The 21,856-nt window shown below is 41.6% G+C and overlaps 1 protein-coding gene across 2 annotated transcripts; it reads right to left on the bottom strand.

Annotated features, from left to right (window-relative positions):
* Nucleotides 1–285: 285 nt before the first annotated feature.
* Nucleotides 286–16,530, bottom strand: dspa (desmoplakin a). Of its 2 annotated transcripts, none has more exons than XM_070844365.1 (24): nt 16,189–16,530; nt 15,010–15,094; nt 14,746–14,864; nt 14,241–14,385; nt 12,326–12,451; nt 12,107–12,166; nt 11,822–11,989; nt 11,535–11,639; nt 11,347–11,442; nt 11,132–11,257; nt 10,747–10,899; nt 10,455–10,609; nt 10,022–10,148; nt 9,702–9,888; nt 9,347–9,603; nt 8,881–9,062; nt 8,660–8,798; nt 7,897–8,090; nt 7,595–7,757; nt 7,162–7,245; nt 6,926–7,033; nt 6,524–6,622; nt 4,563–6,377; nt 286–4,044 (listed from the first exon to the last, which is right to left on the bottom strand). In XM_070844365.1, exons 1-24 carry the CDS (start codon nt 16,434–16,436, stop codon nt 823–825), a joined length of 8,163 nt encoding a protein of 2,720 aa, XP_070700466.1. In that variant the 5' UTR covers nt 16,437–16,530; the 3' UTR covers nt 286–822. The 2 variants fall into 2 exon arrangements, with proteins under 2 accessions (XP_070700466.1, XP_070700467.1); XM_070844366.1 differs by having other exon boundaries at nt 5,880–6,377; nt 16,189–16,528.
* Nucleotides 16,531–21,856: the final 5,326 nt, after the last annotated feature.

The following is a 21,856-nucleotide window of genomic DNA, read 5'->3' as shown; positions in this document are numbered from 1 at the left end:
TTTTTTATGTTATTTTATATGTAAGTGAATATTCTGAATTCTGGAGCCAGTTTGGAGTGGGGCAGTAAAACCAGGCATGAAATGTAAAATGTGTTGAGGGTAAACAGGCTTGCAAATGTAACAGTTTTAGAATGGTGATTAGCGCCATCCATTGGTATCATTGGATACTGCTTTTCCTACGAGGACGTACGTCAGCCTCTCCTCATTTCAGCTTTAAATGAAACAATACAAATATCCAGATAGTAGATGAATGAATAAATAAATGAATGAAAGAGTAGACGAGTGAACAGTAGTATGACAACTTTATTTTTAATCATTTGAGTATAACATTGTAGTGGGAAGGAATTTTATTGGTGTCCATTACTTTGTCGAGTCAATATTTTGAGCTAAACCTCAGCATCTGTGATTGACAAAAATATTTTTTTCTCAGTTAGTCAAGCTGCATAAAAACTAAAAAATAGCTACATTAGTTTTGACTGCATGCTACAGTTGAGGTCAACAACCACATCTTACTTGTTAATTTCTACAAAAACAAACAAACCTCATATTAAAATAAGCTATGACAAATACATTCATTTAACATTTATGTGGTAGCGCATTAGGTATACTCTGTGTTAATATGGAAACACCACATCACCAAAAACAACAAACAGTGAAAATTGTAAATGAATTCAGAATCAGATACAGCATTTAAACAAACCTCCTAAAATGTCAAAGGTAGCAGAAAAACATTTAGAAAAGCAAGCTGTATAAAAGTACTCAAATTGCATAGGAACTACTCGTAGTAACTCGTGTAGTTTGATTCTTTCTCTAAGCTGTGTATTAAGATTGAGAGTTGCCGCTATAGGTGGTGCTGGTGGAGGAGAAGCTATAGCTGTATGTAGAGGAGTAATCCACACTGCCTCTGCGGGATCCACTCCTGGATCCGGCACGGGAACCAGCCCTGGACCCAGAGCGAGATCCTGGGTTAGAGACATTGTAAGGGCTGCTGATTCCCTTGGAGGATATTGAGGAGGCCTGTATCATCTTCATACCGTTGCTTTCCTCCACCATGCAGCTGTCCATGGCTTCCTTGTACGAGATCTTCAGTTTAGTCTTGGGACAGTTAAGATTCTTCTGGTGGTTCCGTGTATCTTGAAGTTTCTGGGCCCCTTTACCATCCAGCCACCCTCTGCGGATAGCCTCTTCAATGGTGATGCGACATCCAGTTTCAGGCTCTATGAGGCCTCCTGTCAGGTACTGAAACTCCAAGAATCTCTGCCCAGCTTCATAAGGCAGCCATGCCTCCTTCACTGCCTCTGCCGCAGACATCTTTCTTTTAGTCTTCACGTCCTCAAAACCAACATAGGCTTTCTGGGCAGGTTTCAGCTTTGCAGCCATGCTTTCATCAATGATGCTCTGATGGACAGCGTCCTGCAGCGACAGTCTCTCACCAGTGGAAGGGTTGATAATACCACCAGTGCATGCCTGGGCCTCCAGTAGCCTCTGTGCTGTGAGGGTGTCAACTATGCCTCTTCGGAGCCCTTCAGGAATAGTTATTTTCTCCAAGGTCTCTGTGTCGAATATAGCGGCGACAGGGCACTGGTCGTCAAACATCTCAGGGGGAGAAACAGTAATAGAAATGCTGTTGAAGCGTTTGCGGACAGTAGGGGAGGTGGGTGGGTGAGTGGGACTGCTGCAGGTGACCATGTCATCAATATTGCTAGCTGCAATGGTCATCTCAGTGCTGCTGGTTCTGCTGGTAATTTGGTCAGCAAGCTGGGTCAAGGTTAGCTTTCTATCGCGGTACTGATCCAAAGACTGCTGGTTGATGATACCGCGTTCCAGGCAGTCCTTGATGTCATACTGGGTTCCTGTTTTCCTGTCTACTATCACCAAACGTGCAGAGCCATCAGACCCCTTGATAGTTATTTCCTCCCACTCGCACTCCTGCTCCGACAAGTCCAGAAAAGTGTCATAGTCAATGAGCTCCCGGTGGTAGGCCTCCCTCACCGACATCTCCAGCCCAGTGTCTGGGTCAACGATCACAACCCGCCTCTTGCGAAGGACGTTGGTACGGCTCTCCTGTGACTTCTGGGCCTTATTCTTATCTTTGAGCGGCAGCAGTATTAGGCCTGTTTTTGGATCTGTGATGCACCTTTCCTTAAGCTGAAGATACGTCAGGTTCTCCTTAGTATTGGGATCAAAAAAGCCTTTTGTGTCATCTCCTTCATAAGTAAGGATCTCATTCATCTCTTCATCAAAATATCCCCTTATATAAGCAACAGAAACATCAATGCGGTGGCTCTCTTTGGGGTCAATAATCCCACCGCTGGCAATTTGGGCCTCAAGAAGACGGATTCCATGACCTTTCTCAATAAGATCTTTCTCAATAGCCTGGAAGAGGGAAATAGTATTTCCTGTGGATGGGTCTACGTATCCAGTTACTGCCTTCTCTGCAGACATAAGCTTATTCTTAAACTCTTTCCCTATCAGGCATCTCTTTGTGGCCTCCTCTACTGTCAAGAAGACATTGTTGACTGGATCAACAATGAAGCCAGAAGCAGCTTGAGCCTCAAGAAGCTCCAGGGTGGTTCCTCTCATGAGCAGACCTTCCTTCATTGCCTGATACAAAGGCAGTATTCGGTCATTGGCCTCATCAAAGATTCCCGCAATGCAGGTGGAGCCGTAGAGATAGGACCTCAGCTTGTCTTCAATTTCTCTGCTGGTGAGCTTGCCCTCTTTGAGCTTCACCAAATCAGTTTCATCCAGCAATTTAGACTTGATGAGCTCACTGACAGAGACTTCACCACGGAGACCCTTCACTGTCAGGGGCTTTTCTGGACCACGGAGGAGAAGCAAGCCATGAACAGGTTCCACTGCACACTTCTTCCTAAGGTCATTATAACTTATCTTCTCTCCTGTTGCTGGATCCAGATAGCAGGCAGTTTTTTTATTCAAGGCCCTGTAGAGTTCCTCATCGATGAGATTGCGATCCAAGGCTTGATCTTTTGGCAGGAACACACTCAGAACAGGGTCTACTATGCCCCCGACAGACTCCTGAGCCTGGAGCAAGCGGATAGCTGTGTCTTTGTCCACGTGGCCCTGCTTATAAGCCTGACCCAGAGATAACACTTTGCCAGTGTATGGATCTTTGAAGCCTATGCTAGCTGCTTCGGCTGTCACCAAGGTGTCTCTGTCTTCTGTGTCTACAATCCCTCTTGAGCAGGCAGTATCCACGGGCATCTTCTCATTAAAAGCGGGGTCCACTATGTAGCCTGTTGCTGCTTGAGCTTCCAGAAGCATGATGGAGCTCTCTGCGCTGAGGAGCTTCTTGTTTTTCGCTTCAGTGAATGGCATTTTCCCCTGAGAACCTGTCATCATGCCAGCAATGACTCCTGTACCCTTTAGATTAAGCTGGATGTCCACAGATACCTCATCCACAGTCTTTTTCCCCTTTAGGAGCTGATCTAGAGTGGCTTTACTGATTATACCGCAGTCACAAAGCTGGTGGGCTGTGACTTTGCGGCGCACCCCATCAAATATCAGCTTAGACGGGTCGATTGCTGGCACCTTCTCATCTGTCTGGGTCTGCCTAGTAAGAGTGCTGGGTCTCTGCTGCAGCCTCTGTATCTCTCTCTCCAGGGCATCTCTCTTGAGAGCCAGGTCTGATGCCTCCTTTTCAGAGCTGAACAGACGGCTCTTGTACCTCTCCTCAATACTCTTAAGCTCCCTCATGAGCCTCTCAATCTCATTCTTCAGGGAGAGCCTCTCTCGATCAGCTTTGTCTCTTTCTGATTCACACTGCCTTATCTGGCTGTCTCTCAGCTCATACTGACTCTTCATGTAGTTGAAATCCTTGAGGATTCCATTCTTCTCATCCTGCAGACGTTGTTTGTTGCGGACCTCAGTCTCCAGTGTGAGCTTGATGCGTGTGAGCTCGTCTTCTAGGCGCTGATGCCGGGTCTTGTCCTGCTCCAGCAGTTTAAGCTTGGATAGCAAACTGTCCCTCTCCAGCAGCAACTCACTGTGCTGGGTTTGGGATTCATGCACCATCATGGATGTCTGGGGAGAGATTAAAAAAAAACAAAAAAAAAAACATTATTCCACAGAAATGCCAATAAATGATGCACAGAGCAAAGTAACTAATCATTGTGAGGAGTACATGTGGCTTTCCTTAGCTGCATGTTGTAAGTACTTATCAACATAACACATTTTTTTATCAATATCTAATATATTTAATTTGTGATGACACAGGCCAATTTAATGTCCTCCAGAAATGTCAATCAATTAACAGTGCTGAATGATACAGTTGATAATAAAAATGTAGTTCAGTTAGTATGCAGTGATTGTTATTATGGTATAACTTAAATCCAGTCATGTAATGTGCACAATGAAAGGGTGAACAACATGCATATCTAAGCAAAAGCAACATGCACATTTAAGCAATTTGTCAGCAGATTCATGCAAAACTTTAAAACAACTCAGAAGTCAGGTCAGGTCTTAATGCGCTTCTAACCATGCAAAAGCACAAAAATTAGTTGGATTAAGAAGAGATGATCCTTCAATGCAACCAAAAATACCTCGATTGATTGCTTTTGGATTTTTTCTGTTTCCAACTTAAGCTTTTCTCTCTCCTTGGTCAGGTCATTGATGAGTGCCTGGAGCTCTGCTGTCCTCTTGGTGCTACTCTGAAGCTGGACATGCAAGGCTGAGATCTGAGTGGCACTTTCTTCATCAACCGTGCCTTTGCTAAACTTCAGCTCATCTCTCTCCTGTCTAACAGCCCTCAGCTCCTCCTCCAACCTCAGTCTCTCCTTTGTCAGGTTCTGGGTCAGAGTCTTCAGCTTTTCGATCTCTGTAGTGTATTCATTAAGTTGGCGGCTCTTCTCCTCAATAGTCTTATACAGGCTCTCATTACGCTGGTTGAGCTCATGAATTCGAATCTGCTCTTGCTGGAACTTCTGTTTAAGTGTCTTCAGCTCAGCTGTGACAGCTGCCAGTTCCTCTTTGGTGACTTTATGCTCCCTCAGGCTCTTGTCCAGAGCCGCCTGGAGAGCCCTGAGGTCCTCTTCGTACTTCCTTCCAGAGTTGGAAACCTCTAGCTGGACAGATTTCAGTGTGTTAATTGTGGTGGTGTGCTCTCGGCAAGTATGTGTCATCCTCTCCAACTCAGCCTCCACTCTCTTTCTACGTGTGAACTCCTCCTGGGTTGCCTTCTTCTGCTTCTCCAACTCAGCTTCCGCACCGTCCAGAGAGCACTGAAGTTCCCGGATACGGCTGTGCAGCCTGGCAGAACTCTGCTCAGCCTTGGTTTTCTCACTGGTTTGCTTCTCCAGCTCTACTCGGGTGATGCGGATCTCCTGCTCAGATACTTTAAGCTTGTTAACTGCCTCCAGATACGAGCTGCTCTTTGCCTTCAGCTCTGCCTCAGCCTGCTTCAGGTGACTGATTTCCAATTCCAGAGCTCTCCTCTTCTTCCCCTCCTCCTCCAGGTTAAATGTTAGCATGCTGATCTGCCTGGATTTTTCCTGGTTGTTTTTGGTGGCCTCCTTTAGTTTGAGCTCATCATCTCCTTTCTGCTGCACGAGTGTTCGCAGCTGAACCTCCAACTCACTGCGCATCCTGGTCTCTTGTGTCACTGAGGCCCTCTGCTGGCTGGCCTCCTGCTCTGCTCTGCTTCTCTGATCTTCTGCAAGAGCAATGGACTGCCTTAGCCTCCTCAGCTCCTCTTCCAGATCTCTCTTCTCAGCAGTGAGTCTGTCAACTTGCAGCCTCAGTTCTGTTGCGTCTTCCTCCTTCTGCTGTGAGGCTTTCAGAATTGTGGTCTTGGTGACGTGGATCTCTGTCTCGTATGTCTGTTTAAGCTGATTAATTTCCTTGGTGCACTGTGCTCTTACCTTTGACATATCTGATTCAGCGTTTCGTCGACGTGCCGCTTCCTCCTCTAGCAGTATCTTCATTCTCTCGAGTTCACGTTCCTTGTCCTTCACAGCCTTCTCCAAGTCAATCTTGGTCCAGTTGAGTTCTTCCAGTTCTTTCTGTCTGCGGCGAACAGCCGCCTCATACTCTTCTTGCTGGCTGGTGTAGCGTTCTTCTGCCAACCTTCTTTTCCTCTTCTCCTCATCCAGCTGGTATTTAATGCGTGTCAGCTGGTCATTAAGATCTTGAAGCTGGTTGTGTGTGCTGTCCAGACTCTCCCTGGTAGCACTGACTTGTAGTGCTGTGGTTCTCTTCACTTCCTCCATTGAAATGAGCTGGTCTTTTGATTGAGAGAGCTCCAGCTTGTAGCGGGCCAAAGCTTCCTCCAGTGAATTGTTTTTCTGGTCATGATCCTGGATGTCCTCCTTCAGACGCCTCAGTTCTTCCTCCAGCATTTCAATCTTGGTGTTCCTGATCTGAAACAAAAACAGAAAGAGCCTCATTCACCTACGTTCATATTGTTAATCGAGCATATTTGGTCATCTATTTAGTGTTTATCACACTATTCATTTTACTAACACAATATTTTTGACATACAGAAACACTGAAATCCACTACCTACCTTTAGCTCTTCCATGTTCTTTAACAGCTCCCCTAGGAACTTGTAGTAGTCCCCAGAGCGGGTGAGTAGCTCTATGTAGCGGGATTGGAGGTCAGACGCCTGGTGGAGTTAAAATTAGTAAATGAATACTGATGTCAAATGTTAATTCGTTAATAACATACCAGTGAGATCTTAAAGTGACTCGTGCAATTAAGGGATTCATACTTCAATTGGTTGTGTTACATTAGCCTATAAACAAAGAAAATAATCACTGCTTGCAACCAATGTTAACTGACATGAATTAAACAAAGACATAGCTATTAGTAGTAGTATATCATACGTGGATAATAACTGACATTTAACTGACTGAAAATAGGTTTAAAACAGGCTGAGTGTGACTTAATGGAGCGAGAGTGCTCATACCTCCTGTCTGACCACAGAAGCAGGGGACTGAAGCATTGTTCTCTTAATAGGAATATTAAGCAGAGTTTCCAGGCCTGAACTGTAGGAAGCCAGCTGCAGCTCGTAGTCCTGAAAAAACACAACACAATGTGCTCTTCGTTATTTTGAGCCATACTTGCTTGTGCTCATCAACTTGATAATATGTATAAAACCATTTTAAAGTGAAAGAAAACAGTGAACATCATTTGACTACATACCTTTATGGAGGTGGCACAGGTGTCTGCATTTTTCTGCACATCCTCTACTTTCTCCTTCTTTCCTTTAATTTCAGTGTGAAGTGCCTGTGCAGTCAACAAAGAGGGTATTAAACTGACTGATTTAATCTGACATCAGGCTGTCCAATCTTCTAAGACACTAGCACTTTATCCAACCAGAATCTGAATGACATTATTATACTAATTTTAATGATATTATTGTACTAAACAAAACAATTGTTACATTTTTTTTTAATCTCAATGTCTAATGAGATTAGTCATCAGAGAAACAGCTGAAATTTTTGCAACACTTTCCACTTGCTGCTGTATAATGTAAAAATCAAAGCCTTCATTTAAGTGTAAATGGTGGATATTTCTAATTCAAAATGCGTTATTACTGGTTATGATATCTTGATGTGAACAAGGAAAGACGTGCCTTCTGTTGGTTGAGGTGGTCCATCAGAGTCTGGATGTCATTGAGCTTAACCATCTGAAGGGTGTCCTGGCGCTTCCTGGCATTGTCTATCCACTGCTCCATGGAAGTGTTGTTCTGCTGATAATGTTTCAACTGTTTCTCCTGCTTCTCCAAGTCCCACACTCTGAGGAGGAAAGAGTGGGAGGAAGAGGAATGGGTCAAAGGATATTTTTAGTGTTGTTATCGGCAATGATGAATGGCGGATATGGAGAAATATTCACGAGTGAAGGAAGAAATGTGCGTGAGTGAACAGACTATTCTACCTGCTATCAATCTGGGTTTGGATGCGGCGCCAGCGGTCGGACATCTGGCCCACCAGTTCTGAGTATTTGGACAAGTCCACGTCACACTTGTGGAAGGACTCAGAGATTTGATCATTCCAGTGGATTGCTTTAGTAAGGTTAGACTCCAGAGCTGTCAGAAGGTCTCTTCTTTGCTCAAGATCACCCTTCATTTGCTTTAAAAGAAAATTACAAAATAGATAGAAGTTTCAGTGATAACCATTTAAGTCTTATTTACATCTAGAGGTGAGTGCTATGACAATATATACATGACATGATTTATCAATATAGAAAAATCACACCTTTATTTATCAAATTACTGAAAACAGAAATTCCCATTTGGTTATTTTCTCCATAAACATCAACTATGTTCTTGATGGTCTTCATCAACAAACGGAACTGGCCACAGTGGTGGTAAAAATATTCAGAATCTTTACATAGGTAAAGACAGCAATGCTGCACTATTTAAAATATTTTATAACAAGTACTGAAACTTTAGTATGTGAGCATTATTAGCAAAATATAATTAAAGTAGCAGAAGCAAAAGTACTCAATACAGAAAAATGTGAGTGCTACTATATCTTAGGTTATTCTTATTATTACTATTACTGATGCATTGTAATGTGGAAGCAGCATTTTACTGATGGCTGAGGTAAAGCTAATTTTAACTTCTTCATAAACTATTTATACTGAGTAAAATGTACATTATTTCCCTCTGAATTGTCAAAGTGAAAATGTGTCACACCTTTAGTGTGTTCCGATAGCTCTCCACCTCTCGGGGGTCCAGAGAGGTGGTCTCCTTCTCTGTCAGCCGGGCCTCGTGGACTTTAATGATATCTTCAGCCTGCAGAAGGTTCTGGAGCAAGGCCTTAAGAGCCGACAGTCTGTCAAAGACACACAGCAATTACATTAAAGGTAAAGTTCTGATAAATAAAAATGTGACATGATTAGACAAAAATCATGTACCTTTGAATGTAGGCAGAGTAGAGACTCTGCAGGCCTCCCAGTTTTTGGTTGATGATTTCCAGTTCAGAGCGAAGGAACTTGGCTTGCTCAGAGTCTGCAGGTATCCCTTCCAGCTGCTTTATGATCTTTTCTCTTAGTCGCAGGTACTCATCATGAATGGAATCCAAATCTTGGTGCACAGTCTAGACAAAAATATTTGATAACAAGTAAAGTTTAGTGAAATCAAAGGTGTTTTTATTGAAATTTCCCCATTGTGGGATAAATAAAGGAATATCTATCTATCTATCTATCTATCTATCTATCTATCTATTAATATTATTTTTTTACATAGTGCTCTTTATGACTAATTTTGTTGTGATAAGCTGTAAACAGTGGGATTTTTTGTATTTAAATATATATTTTACCAGTGTTTCGAAAAATTTGAAATGGGATTTAATGCTCATAATCGATACAATAAATGACATACCTGCAGCTTCTGAATGTGCACTGAGCACTCATGCACATTGTTGTCTCCCGGGGAAATGTGCAGATGACTGGTCAGACTGGACTCAGCCAGCCCCAGCCTGCGTCGAAGTTCTTGCAGACGGCTGAGCAAAGTAACGCTGAGGGTGGAACTGGCTGGGGGAGCCTGGTTATTGACCTTGACAGTGGTCTTGGAAATTTTGGAAGTCGAAGCCTTGGCCGCTTCCTGTTTTGGGGGTTCAGGTTTTGCCTCTTCCTCCTCTTTATTGGTTGTTGGAAAATGTGGAGAACATTACTTAATAGTGAAAAAAATTTGGGTTTTTTTTCTATTGCAAATTTTATAGGCATTTTTCACTTACTGTAAGCAGGCAGCTGTATGATAAGTGTATCATAGTGGTGCTGGGCTTTATCGAAGTTGCCCTGAATGGTTCTCTTGTCCTCTTCCCCAAACAGATCAGAACCTTGGCTGGTACGCTGGAACTCTTGGTAGTGAGTCTCCAGTCTTTTGAGGATACTGCGATACTCCTCAGGACGCATTTTAGACAGCTGCAAGACAAAGCAGAGGACTCAGGTTAAACAAAAGACATTGGAGGTGAGCAATCTCCTGCCGACAATGTTTAGATAAGAAACCGAATCTAATTCAGCTTTGCTGAGTTAAATCCTTTGTGACCATTCTTACCACACTGAGAGTGAGGGAGTTGATGTAATTGGTGTCTTTGAGGCAATATTGCCACGAGATGAGACTCTTGATGTTGATGTAGAGCTGATTCCAGATGCCCATGATGGCTTCATAATACTGCTCATTCCTAGAGAGCAGCACAAGCCATTAATCACTCTAAAAGTCCAACTATGTCTCATTTTGTTCTAATATGCAAACACTACATGATACAGACAAAATGTTAATTCTATGGCAATATGAGGAGAAAAAAAATGATTTTTATGTTTTACCAGAATGATTATGTGCTTACTTCGTGAGTTAAGAACATGCTCTTATCTCTCATGAGCTTACTGAAAATTTGTTTTTGAAAGTTTCTATTATTATTGATGATATGATTTCCTGTTACCTGCGTTCTTTAATAATAGCTTGATCACACTTGTTTCACAGGTCTTACTTGCTGGCAAGGCCAATGCTGAGTGGGTTTGGTGCAGGGATCAGCAGACACACAGAGGGAATCAACATATCTAGACCTCCAGGTCCAGTCACGAGCCACTTGCTGCGCTGCGAGTTATCCTTCAGGATGCCCTCATTCCCTTTTAAAATTCCTTTCTGAAGCACAAAACAGAACACAGCAACAGATGAAACACTGAATTGTATTTGCAATATTTCCCTTCATATTGTGTGTGTCTGTGTGTGTGTGTGTGTGGGTGAGAGAGAGAGAGAGAGAGAGAGAGCAAATATCCCACCTGGTCTTGTTTAAAGTCACATAAAGCCTGAACCATGATGGGGCCGCTGCTCTTATCCTCAGGGTTGCGAGGTTTCAGCCTGACAATGGTCTTTGATTTGCTGACCAGACTTTGGACTTGCCTCTTATTCTCCACGACCCGCTCCTTCTCTCTCTGTGATTGAGCAAAAATCCATTCAGTGTTTTTAACTGAGCCACTGGATACTTCAATTACCAGTTAAAGTTCAGACTACTACCAACATGGGTGCAAACATGCAAAAACATTACAAACTGGCCAAACCAGTTCACCAGACATGCAAATTGACACTCATTTCACTCATCAGAACAAGTTGACAAAACGTGTTTTGTGCTATTCAGGTCCTGGACTTAACAGAGTATAATCATACCTCTAGGTTTTTCAGGAGTTCAGTGAGGTTCTCCAGTGGAGTGTTCTTGTCGCAGGTGAATTTGTTTCGAATAATCTCATGCTCCTTCTGCAGCTTTGCATAGGTCTCATTGGCCTCCTTGAAAAACTAAAGATAACAGCAAAAAGCTTTGATCAGTGCTCCGATGAAAACGTTGCTCTATCATAGCTGAATCTAGAGCAGGTTTGTGCACTTACTTGGCTGTAGGCAGCATTCTCCTTCAAATGAACATGGATACACTTGGTGATCTGGAGAAGCCAGCTCCACTGGGTCTGTAAAGTGTCCATGTAGGCCTGCGGGTGCACATAGAGTCATCAGTACGAAACCACTGAAGAATTTGCTGTAAGGGAGGGGGCAACACAGAGAAAAAAACAAAACGCCTTACTTCAATTTTATCTGAGGCAGGGTGGTTGTTGTTCAGGAGTCCGTCTGCTTTTATCTTCAGCTTGTTGAGCTCCTTCTCTTTCTCCTCCAGGTCACTCATCATCCTCTGTCGGGAGAACAGAAAGTAAGGCACTCAAAACGCTACACTGTGGGGCTGAGAGCCAACATACTCAACTAAGACTTTAATGGTAAAAGAAATAAAATTCAAATATTAAGGTATGATCACGCCCATAAACACAGACAGAAGGAAAAAAAAAAAAAAAAAAGAGTTCAACCAGAGGTCCTTACTGAGTAGCTGTCTTGCTTCTTAGGGATATATTGGTCAATGTTCTTGTCTCCCCAGTCAAACACCAGCTCCTCCTCCTCTCTCTCGTTCACCCACATGATGGCTCGGGAGATCTCCTCGATGATGCTCTGAAGCTCACGCAGATGATTCGCACGGCTGTGAGACATTTTCTGAAACAGACACAAGAGAAATCATTTGTAAATATGACAAAAAGTAACTAAAGTGATATGTAATGCGGCTTATTTGGACAAACTAATGAACATTTTTGTAAAAACGTGTGGTTCTACCTGCAGGCTGTCCCATTCTTGTTCCAGGATGGAGAGGTTGTACTTGTCACCCCTTGAGTTCTAAAAAAACATGATTACGACATTACTTTTGTACATGCGATATGTAGGTGACCATCCTCTTTAACAATCAAAATATCGTAAGAATTAACATTGAAGCAGTCTAAATTAGTAGAGCAACAGGGAAAAACAGGGAAAATGGGGCAGAGAAAGACCACTTACTAGTTCATCTCTGGCACGGTCTACTTCCTGGCTCCTCTGGAAAGAGCTGTGATTTTTGTTGTGGCTTATGATTTGCTTTTCTATGGTGATGGAGTCATCTCCCCATGGACCTGTCTCAATCATGCGCTACAAGACGCAGAGTCACAGATTATAAACTTTAAAAACAAAGTAATTGCTACACAGAATTACAATGTCAAAAATCAACCTCAATTGATAGGAAATAACTTATTTTAAGTAACATTACTGTATAAAGTTTGTGAAGTGATATACTATATACTTTATATATACAAATTTTATAGAATAATTTGGGCGTTAGCTCTTGTTTTTTTCATTGTCAACAAACTTCATGAAGAGACCAAAACCCACAAAGGTATAATTCATATTTGGACAACAATGAAGGACAAGGGCACAGAGGAATAAGGTTAATCTCCTTCAGCTACACATGAAGTAATTGTTAGTACGATCACCTCCATGTGTTGATCACAGTATGAAAAATATACAGTGAGCCATCCTCATTCTTTAAGGCAACGGAACTGTGAATCTCAACAGGTACACTATTCTCTCCCTACCATTAACTCTATGTCCTTCCCCTCTTTGTCCTCTAGGTGTCAGCATATAACCATTAAGTGCATTCTTAAGCAGGAAACTATCCCAACTATTCCCCCCCTCGTTTGCAGCTCTCAGCTTTGATAAGGGCTCTGTGAACTGGCCTCAATCAGGCCCTGCTCTTCAATCGCATTTTTTCCCCTCCCTCCTCTCTCAAGGCTTTTGTTGCCTCTCCACACCCTTTTCCTTCATGGTTACTTAGCTGAAGCTGCCCCACAATGTGGCCGTTGAGAGACTTGTCAGCAGAACAGCTAATGTCTACAGCAGAAAGGTCAACAAAGTTATGTGTTGCACTGTAGGTACAATGGCTGAAAGCATGCAGGTGATATCAGGAGTTTTAGAAAAGGTAATATCTCAAGGACAGGGGGAAAATTTCTGAAGAAATACAGAGGGTGAGGCTGGAATTGGTGACAGACTGACAGGGTGTGTTTTTTGCTAGGTGGGAGGATTGGGGAGGTAGAGAGTAAAAGGGCGTTTTCCCATGAGCATGTCAGAGATCTGCTGAACTGCTCTGTCCCATAACAACTGACTCAGTGGGGAGTGTCAGATTTCACACTCCTTCACTCCTACTTTTCTTTCTGCTTCCACGGCTTCTTTATCTGCCTCCCTCTTCCCCGCTCTGTCTCTATCCGCCATCCTCTCTCTTCCTCTCTTTCTCAAATGGCAGAGCTCTTTCCTCTTCTTTGTTTCAATCCTCCTGCACCTCTCTCGGCCTCTTTCACTCACGGATCAGGTTTTGGCAGCGTGTCCACATGGTTTCAGTTACAGGGGGTCAGAATAGGTGATATGTTAAGTGCACCCTCCTCCCCCTCCCTTTGCATAAAAAAAATGGCGCACACTAATGCAACCGCACAGGCATGCACACACATGTAGGTGCAAGTATTCACAGGGCTCAAACAGGTTAAAAACCTTTGAAACTGGACACAGAGTCAGTCAGAGTTGGAGTTTTGCTATTTTTACATTTGTGGCTGGTGTTTTCAAAGAATGCGTGACAAGACAAGTTTAGTGATACTGTTAACTTAATGTTTAACTTGCTTAAATTGTTAATTCAGTACTATCATATAACAATTGTCCAAAAAGTATTAAATGCATTGATGAATAATTCAACTTTTTGTTTTTGCATGTGTGAAGCATTTAATCCATAACAGTGCAACACAAATTATAACACACACATTTAACATATAGAGATGTGCATTAACTAAGGAAAAAAATATTCTTACTATCCTTGTATTGATTTTAACTGTATCACGCATATTTGTTGTGTTATTCATTATGTTCTTAAATGTCTTTGACGTATGAGGAGATTCACCTTCTGTTGAGCAATCCAGGCCATGGCATCATTAAAGATCCTCCCCCCGTCAAGGGATCCCACACTGCCTCTGTTCCGTCTCGTGGTCATACCACCAAGTAGTTGCTGTTGAATAGCGGCATGCATGTGCTGGAACTGCTCTACACTGTAGAGATGTACAAAAAAGGAAAATACCATGTGAATCTTCCAAGGGTGCACTGATTACTCAATTTCAACATGCTCAGCCGGGCAAATACAGCTGACTGAGAAGAATGCTCAGAGGGTATTAAACTCCTCAGAACCATGCTTTCTCTGCATAAGGCTTGGGTCAACTGTGAAATAAAAGTCAGATGTTACTCTAAAACTAGCATATTTGACCCATTTAGCATCACCTGCCTCTGTTAGCCTGTAGGCAGGGTTGCTCAAATGTAGATACACTGTCATGAATGAGCACATGCAAACACACACACACATTTACGAGTATAAACCCACAATTAGCAAAGGTACACACTGCGTCTTTGCTTACCTTCTGAAGACGTCATTAGGTATGCGCATTTGCTGCAGATCTCTGCCGCAGATCTTCATGTGCTCCATTGTTTCTGCCGCAATGATCAACAGCTTTTCTGCCTCCACGGCTGGACCCCCCTGTAAAATCCCAAAGCGCGAACACGTAACTCTCACCACCTGCCAAATGATGCTTCACTTTGCTGCAGATATTATCTGTTTTTTTTTAAAAAAATTATATCTTGTACAGATCAATTATGTACAGAGTAATCTGTATTAAACTTACGCCCTGGAGAACTGATTTTGCTTTCTGCAGGTAGTCCTGGCACTGGTTTGTTAGGAACATCGCTTTTTGATGAATAGCCTGGGGACTACAAGAGAAAAAAATAAATAAAACAATACATTTTCAAATCATTATAAAAGAGCCAACTGTGTATTTTAAACGCTCTCTTGAACGTGCATGCACAGCTAACATTGTTTGGTATCAGTTTATTGAGAATCATTATTCTGTTCAATAAAAGATGGAACGATTCATTGAATATGCCCTGATAAGAATGCAGCTAGATGATCTTTTTTTAAGCTTTTAAGAGGCAGTTAATCGGTTACTAAATTCTTACAAATACTTGTAAATGATTGTTGAATTTCACGCAACTTATAACAGAAAACATCCAACTTCCTTAAAGAATAACAAACAATATAATGAGTGAAATAATCACTTTGAAAGTGATAAAGTTGTTGTAAAATTTGAAAACAGCACACACTCATTCACACTTGGGGGAAATGGGTCACCAGCAGGTCACCAACACTACAGACTGTCCTAAACTCAACACTTGAGCTTCAAACTCCCCTAAACACTAAAATAATATCTTGTATTTGTACATTGACCGTTGTCCACCATGAGTTATGTATTATTTTAAAGGAAAACTAGGCTAAACAGCCCTCTGGCACAGACAGTGATAGTAGTGTGAGGACATTCAAGGGGTGTGTGCAAGTTCTTTCCTCTGTTGTTATTCAGAATGTCTGGCAACCATTCGGGAGTGACACATCCAGGAATACTTTGATACACAAGTTGCGGGAACTAATCAGAAAATGACGTTTTTAGCAAAAGAGGTCAAGACCTGTGAGGCGTTTGGACTGATGAAGGAACAGCTTAACGTTGAGAAAACCAGGCCGCTGGTGTTCTTGAACATACAATTAGCTCTTCAACACTCACTGACGTGTCTGTGTGGCATTTTTCTCTTTCAAGGTGTTCAACACAAACGGGTTTCCTCTTATTCATTCTCTCAGGGCTTGATTGATGAAATATCAATGACACAGTTACGGTTTAGTAGCTAACTTCTAAAGGTGAGAAGGAACCTGAACTTTTCTTTCTTTTTTTTTTTTTTTTTATCTTTCTACGTCACACTTCCTGCGCGTTCTTTTTAATGGTCTATTTAAGCAGCACAGGTGATTTCAGAGCTCCTACCTGATTCCTCCACCTGCGCCCCCACCCATGCTAAGATGGACCTTCTGTCCTCCGACCCCCCCGCCGTGCATGGAGGTCCTGGAGAAAGAGGAGTAGGTGTATCCGCCGTCTCCGACCTGGTAATCCCCGTGGAAGCCGTTTCCACCCGCAAACGCGTCGTTTCGAAAGTTTGGACTCGCCAAATCCGGTCGCGAATTACTTCTCTGGCCCATGCCGGCCAGTTTGGAAGTAGAGCCGTACAGACTCATGTTCGCTGCGCTGTTTTATGTTGTTAAAAAAATGTGTTTCAATCGCCCGTCTGCTGTGCTGTCCGACAGGACGGACCGTGCGCCTTTCCCCTCCCCGTCTCCTGTTGCGCAGATACTGGTCTGCTGTGAATAGACGGAAGCTGACCGCCTTTGGATAGAGACCACACCTTGCTGTGTTTTTTCAACCACTCCCGCACACACCAGCCTGCGTGGGAAGATCCTATCTCTGTCATCCATTCTGCAGTGTCCGTGGACACGTTATGTTGCAATCATGACTTTGACGCAGTTGATGTATTAAGAATTTCAACTTGACTGTACGTGAGTGACAGTGGCCCCGGGGAAGTGACTAATAGTTTATTAAATTGTTAAGGTGCCATTATTGTTGGATGTTAACAAGTAACTTATCTTGTTAGAGGTAAAAAGTCATTGATTATGGATGTGTTAGTAGTGTTTCTATTTCTATACACAATGTTTGGAAAATAATCTACTTTGCACTTCACTTTACCACATGAAATGAGAATTATGATTTTACATGATTTTTGCTTTATTTGTACTTTTATGTCTTAATTCAACATCTTGAAAAGACACGGCAACACTGGTACATTTCTAGTGATGTTGATCACTTTCCCTGTAATAAATAAATCCATAAGATGAATTGCATGTGGTCACTAATGCATGTCTGGGGCACTTGCTTGCTCCATTCCCCTCTGTGATATAGCTTCAGGATAAATGTGGAATCATTGTAACCCCCGGGAAGTGATAGTGGCATAAATCCAAATGACACGAGTTACAGAACGCCGCAGCCAACACATTTAATTCCCAGTGGAGGGAGTGGAGATGGTGGCTGAGCAAAGAATTTGTGATCCCGAGTTCAACATTCTTGAGGTCAAAAGGCGTCAATTTGAGAGTTCAGTGTTTTGTGTAATTGCTTGGAGATGACACTGACACCACTTTCACTGGGGATTTTTCATACTTCCTTTTTGTTTCACTCATTCTGTCTGCGCTTACTCTTTACCCTGCATTCCTCTGCACACACAGCACATCCCAGGTAGGCGTGTCGAAGGTTTGAAAAGTGAAAGGGAGCGAGAAAGACAAGGAGACAGAGTAGGGAGTGTCTCTCAGACACACACACACACACACTGTCGGAGTAAGTGTTTCAAAAAGTGTGTGGTTAAAAAGAAAAGTGAAAAGTCTGACGAATAAACACTTAACTCAAGTGTGATTTTATTTGAAAGTGCGAATATGTTAAATGAGAAAAATAGAAATGACAGGTGAACCAAGATGCCCATATAAAGCCTGGAATGCTTTGGCCTTCATGTACTAGCTCATAAAAAAGTCTTACAGCCTTTATGACTGATAGTTGACTTTGCTGACAGACATATTGTGCCCTCTGGTGTTTTCACCCTGAGCTATAGCCACTGAACACACACAACTACTACACTCCATTACATATTAGTGTGTGGACAAAGAGAGAGGGAGGGAGAGATGGGAGGAGAGGTAGGCAGGGTCATGGGTAAGAACGGAAAACATGGTTTTTAGAAATCGGTGAATGAATGCGTGTATTTGCAAACAAAACATTTCTGATTATCATTTCAAACTAACTACAATAGTCTAATCTATTATAATGACAATTTCTTGAAAGACCAGCCTCGCACTTTAAACACACACAAAAGACACACCTTACATTTTGGCCCCACTAGGTTGAAGTGGATTTGCTCCACACGTTGGCTTTTTTTCCCAAACAAAAGACACTGCAAGACAGAACATGCACACATTTCCAAACTTAAGTTAAACACCTCTTGTGCCAAAAGAGACAGACTGAACGGCAGGACAGTGAACCCTGCTCTAATGTTTAATGACGCACTGAAGATTACAAGTGACTTAACTGACTTATTTTATTAGAACATGCAGGGATTTGCTTTTACAGTCTGCTGGCATTTGCATGTTTATATATATTTTTTTTGCAGGATGAGAATCTTTCTGGGGGATTTAAGTGTCACAGCAGTCACAGTAAGGTGTGGCAAATACTGCGGGGATGGTTGGTTTTTGTCAGATTTAGTGCTTAATCACCCTGGAGCCATCCTTCTAGCTTATCCTCCTTTATCCTTCATATTCGTCTTTAACCTATACTTTTTGTGTGCTGTATCCATTCGGATGTACGTGTGGCATTTTGAAGAGAAAGTGTCACAGCTTTACTGACTGTCTCTTCAGCTTTGGAGTAAATAATTAACTTACTGTTTGCTTTCTGCACCCAACTCCAGTACGGTTCACTGCTGCGTTTTTGCTTATGCAGGTGGATTTTTGTCATTGTTTCGCAAAGTAATGGTTCCTCGGGTGTCTTGAAAGGGTTAAGGTTAATAAAAATAAAATGTATTAATATTATCATCAGCAAAAGAGAATTTGCCACTCATGTATGTGTTAGTCTCACCATACTGACCTGGAATATTAAAAACTAAACCTTAAAACGGACCCACACTTAAGATGTTTGACTTGATGGAAAAGAGATACTATCAAAAACAATGCAAGGGCAACACCAGGTTAATTCTCACCACTAGTGTCTGTGATTCACTGTGAAACCTGTTGACGCACCTCGTAGACGCACGTATGATATCATTTCCAGACACAGGCATTGACATCATTCGGTGAGTAAACAGTGAAAAAAATTGGCTGACAGCTGGTTTATTAAATACCACTGACAACTAACATTGTCTTGTGAATTAACATTCTGTCCTGATCTGCGTTTTCCCCGACAGCTTGTTACCACACCGACAGCTCCTCAGACCTTCCATTACTTCATAAGACAATTCTGAAAAAGAGACACTTCCTCAGTGCTGCTTTACAGGACCATTGGTGGTTCTCTCATTAACTTATGTACACGTTAAATCAAGATCTTCACATTAACTAAGTAAGAGTGAAATTGGGTAAAAAAAATAAAAATAGATTTAAAAAGGTTGGGATACAAGGATATTTTTTTTGTAAATTCTACCTTTTAGCAGCAGTGAAGAATATTACACTTTATTTTATTTTATTCTAATCACTTTATTTTTTGCCCTGACATACCGTTAATAAAAACTTTGCATGAATTATTTACATGAAACCCCATCAAACTCCCCAGAATATAGAAAATAAATCTACAACATCAGACACCAGTCTGGACTGATTTTGAGCAACAAAATAAAACAACAACAATTTTTTTGTTTACCGCCTTTTTTTCTGCAATTTTTGCTTATCAGCAAGAAGATTAACTCAAGGCTTTTCAGAGCAAGTGTGTGTATCTTTGTCGGGTTGTGCACAATTCACACCCTGCAGACAATGATCATAAATCTTTGTTTACCTTACCTATCTAAGTTGACATTAACCCCAAAGTCATAAACACACAATGTTGCACCAGGCATAGGCTATCTTTTGGACTTTGAAAACAAAGTGCACTAAAACTACAACTATAGATATATGATTACATTGTTAGATCGTTAGATTTTTAGAGTCAAAATCTGGATGTTTTTTGGTAAAGAGCTGTAATGTTGATACAGATTCACAGATACACACACTCTTATCTGACTGTGAAAAGAAAAAGTACGTGTGCTTCAACAGCAGAACAGTTGACAGACAACAGAGACACACCTGTGGGTTTTTTTTTTCTATTGTACACCTCGTGTTTAACCAGCCACTTTATGACACACACACAGACAGAACAACACATACACACACACACACACACACACACACACAGAAATGCACTTCAGCTGACTCATTGCATTGCTTTTTTGGGCGGATCCTGGACACACCTGAAGTTGCTAGGGCAGGTCCTAGCAGAAGATAACAAACAGCACACTGAGATAGTGTGACGGCACCACAGCCGACTGGTTTCTGTTGGCACACGGCCATGTGATAATTTATGCACACACACTACAATAGTAAAACATTGTCTGGATGACAGATTTCTTATAGATGCAGATAGAATACATCCGGCCATTAATGTTTTTTATTTTTATTTCTATCATTGGCTTTCATACAATTGAGCAACAGGCAAAAGAGGAAACATTATAATTTTACAAAAGACATTTATAATTCACTCATTAGCTGTTGCACAGCACATTGCAAGGTCAAGAACGGCTTAATTTTCACTTTTTGAGAGACTTTGAAACCTGCTTTCAACGGTCAAGAAAAATCACCACAGCATTTATATCTCACCAAAACATTTCTGTGGGCAAAACAACTTCACAAATTGGAGATATCTTTTTTAAAAATGCAAAGCTGTTTATGTTGCATGATTATTTGCCAGATTGAAATGAGCAAATTTCAAATGCTGCAGTGATAGGGTAGCGGTGCTGTGGCTCCAGTCTGCCTGCAGGGGTCATCAGCGTGTAACTAGACACAAGAAGACACTGCAGGTCATTCTGGACCCTCTGTGGTCTCACCTGGGGCTGCTCAGGGTTCTGGCATGGCTTACTCTGCACGCAGTCATACCTGAGAGCTGTGTGTCACTTCTTCAAATGTATGTTAAATGTGAGAAATAAGCTGTTATAGTTGTGTCATGTGTGACAACTGCAGGCTACTTTTTTTTTTCATAATACTCATTAAAAAGGCAGAATTACAGTCAAATAGTCAGAACCAAAAGAAGCAAAAAAAAAAAAGTATTTATTTGCAGATCTTTATAAAAAACAAATTTACCTGATTCTAAAATTCAAAACATATGTACTAGCACATTATGGCCAGGAGGGTGAAGCATTGCTAAACACATTTTCTTAAGGTGTAGTCTGCCATCACATGGTCAGATAATTGTTGGCTATCAACCTAGTGGGTGTAAATCAAACCTGACCAATAGTGAGCTGCTTGTTATCATAAATATTGTTCTGCTTTATCCAGTTCCATTTAGGCTTAAATCATTCACAATAAGCCTGTGTCTGTCTGTCTCTCTTAACTGTACATATATATATATATATATATATATATATATATATATTATATTTCCTCCTGTCCGCTGTGACTAATAATCTCTTATCTTATTTTACAGCGCAAAATAATCACCCAATTCAAGACATTTGTGTTCAAAACGAAACAAAACAGAACAAAAAAAACACAACCATATGAATGTGTGGCTATGATAAAGTGTAAAGTGTAGTTTTGTAACCACGTGTGCTATAATGTTCACAATATTACATCAATTGTAAGTTTCAATAGTAATTTCCGGAAGTGTTGGCAACAGATTGTAAAACATGAACATAAATATGTCATATTATCTGATAGCGATCAAACTGATCTTGAAGTGTGATGTGTTGCTATGAACCCACTATGATTTATTAATGCTGTATAGATTTGCATTTGTAGCAGTAATAATGAAAACACTGGAGTTGCCGGGTTGTGAAAAAGGACACTGGTGTTTATCTTCCTCCAACACAACTTGCTCCCTTCTTTTTAGT

The sequence above is a fragment of the Pempheris klunzingeri genome, chromosome 15 (genome assembly GCF_042242105.1).
Source record: "Pempheris klunzingeri isolate RE-2024b chromosome 15, fPemKlu1.hap1, whole genome shotgun sequence".
Lineage (NCBI taxonomy): Eukaryota > Metazoa > Chordata > Actinopteri > Acropomatiformes > Pempheridae > Pempheris > Pempheris klunzingeri.
This window is presented reverse-complemented; position numbering and strand designations above follow the sequence as displayed.

Bases quoted from the DNA above. Each gene is read 5' to 3' on its own strand.
- dspa (XM_070844365.1), bottom strand. From the start codon at position 16,436: ATGAGTCTGTACGGCTCTACTTCCAAACTGGCCGGCATGGGCCAGAGA. The intron at 11,258-11,346 runs GTAAGTGCACAA...TGTTATCTTTAG, and splicing joins AGAATGCTGCCTACAGCCAA to TTTTTCAAGGAGGCCAATGA. The intron at 10,149-10,454 runs GTAAGACCTGTG...GCTGCTCTCTAG, and splicing joins AGCATTGGCCTTGCCAGCAA to GAATGAGCAGTATTATGAAG.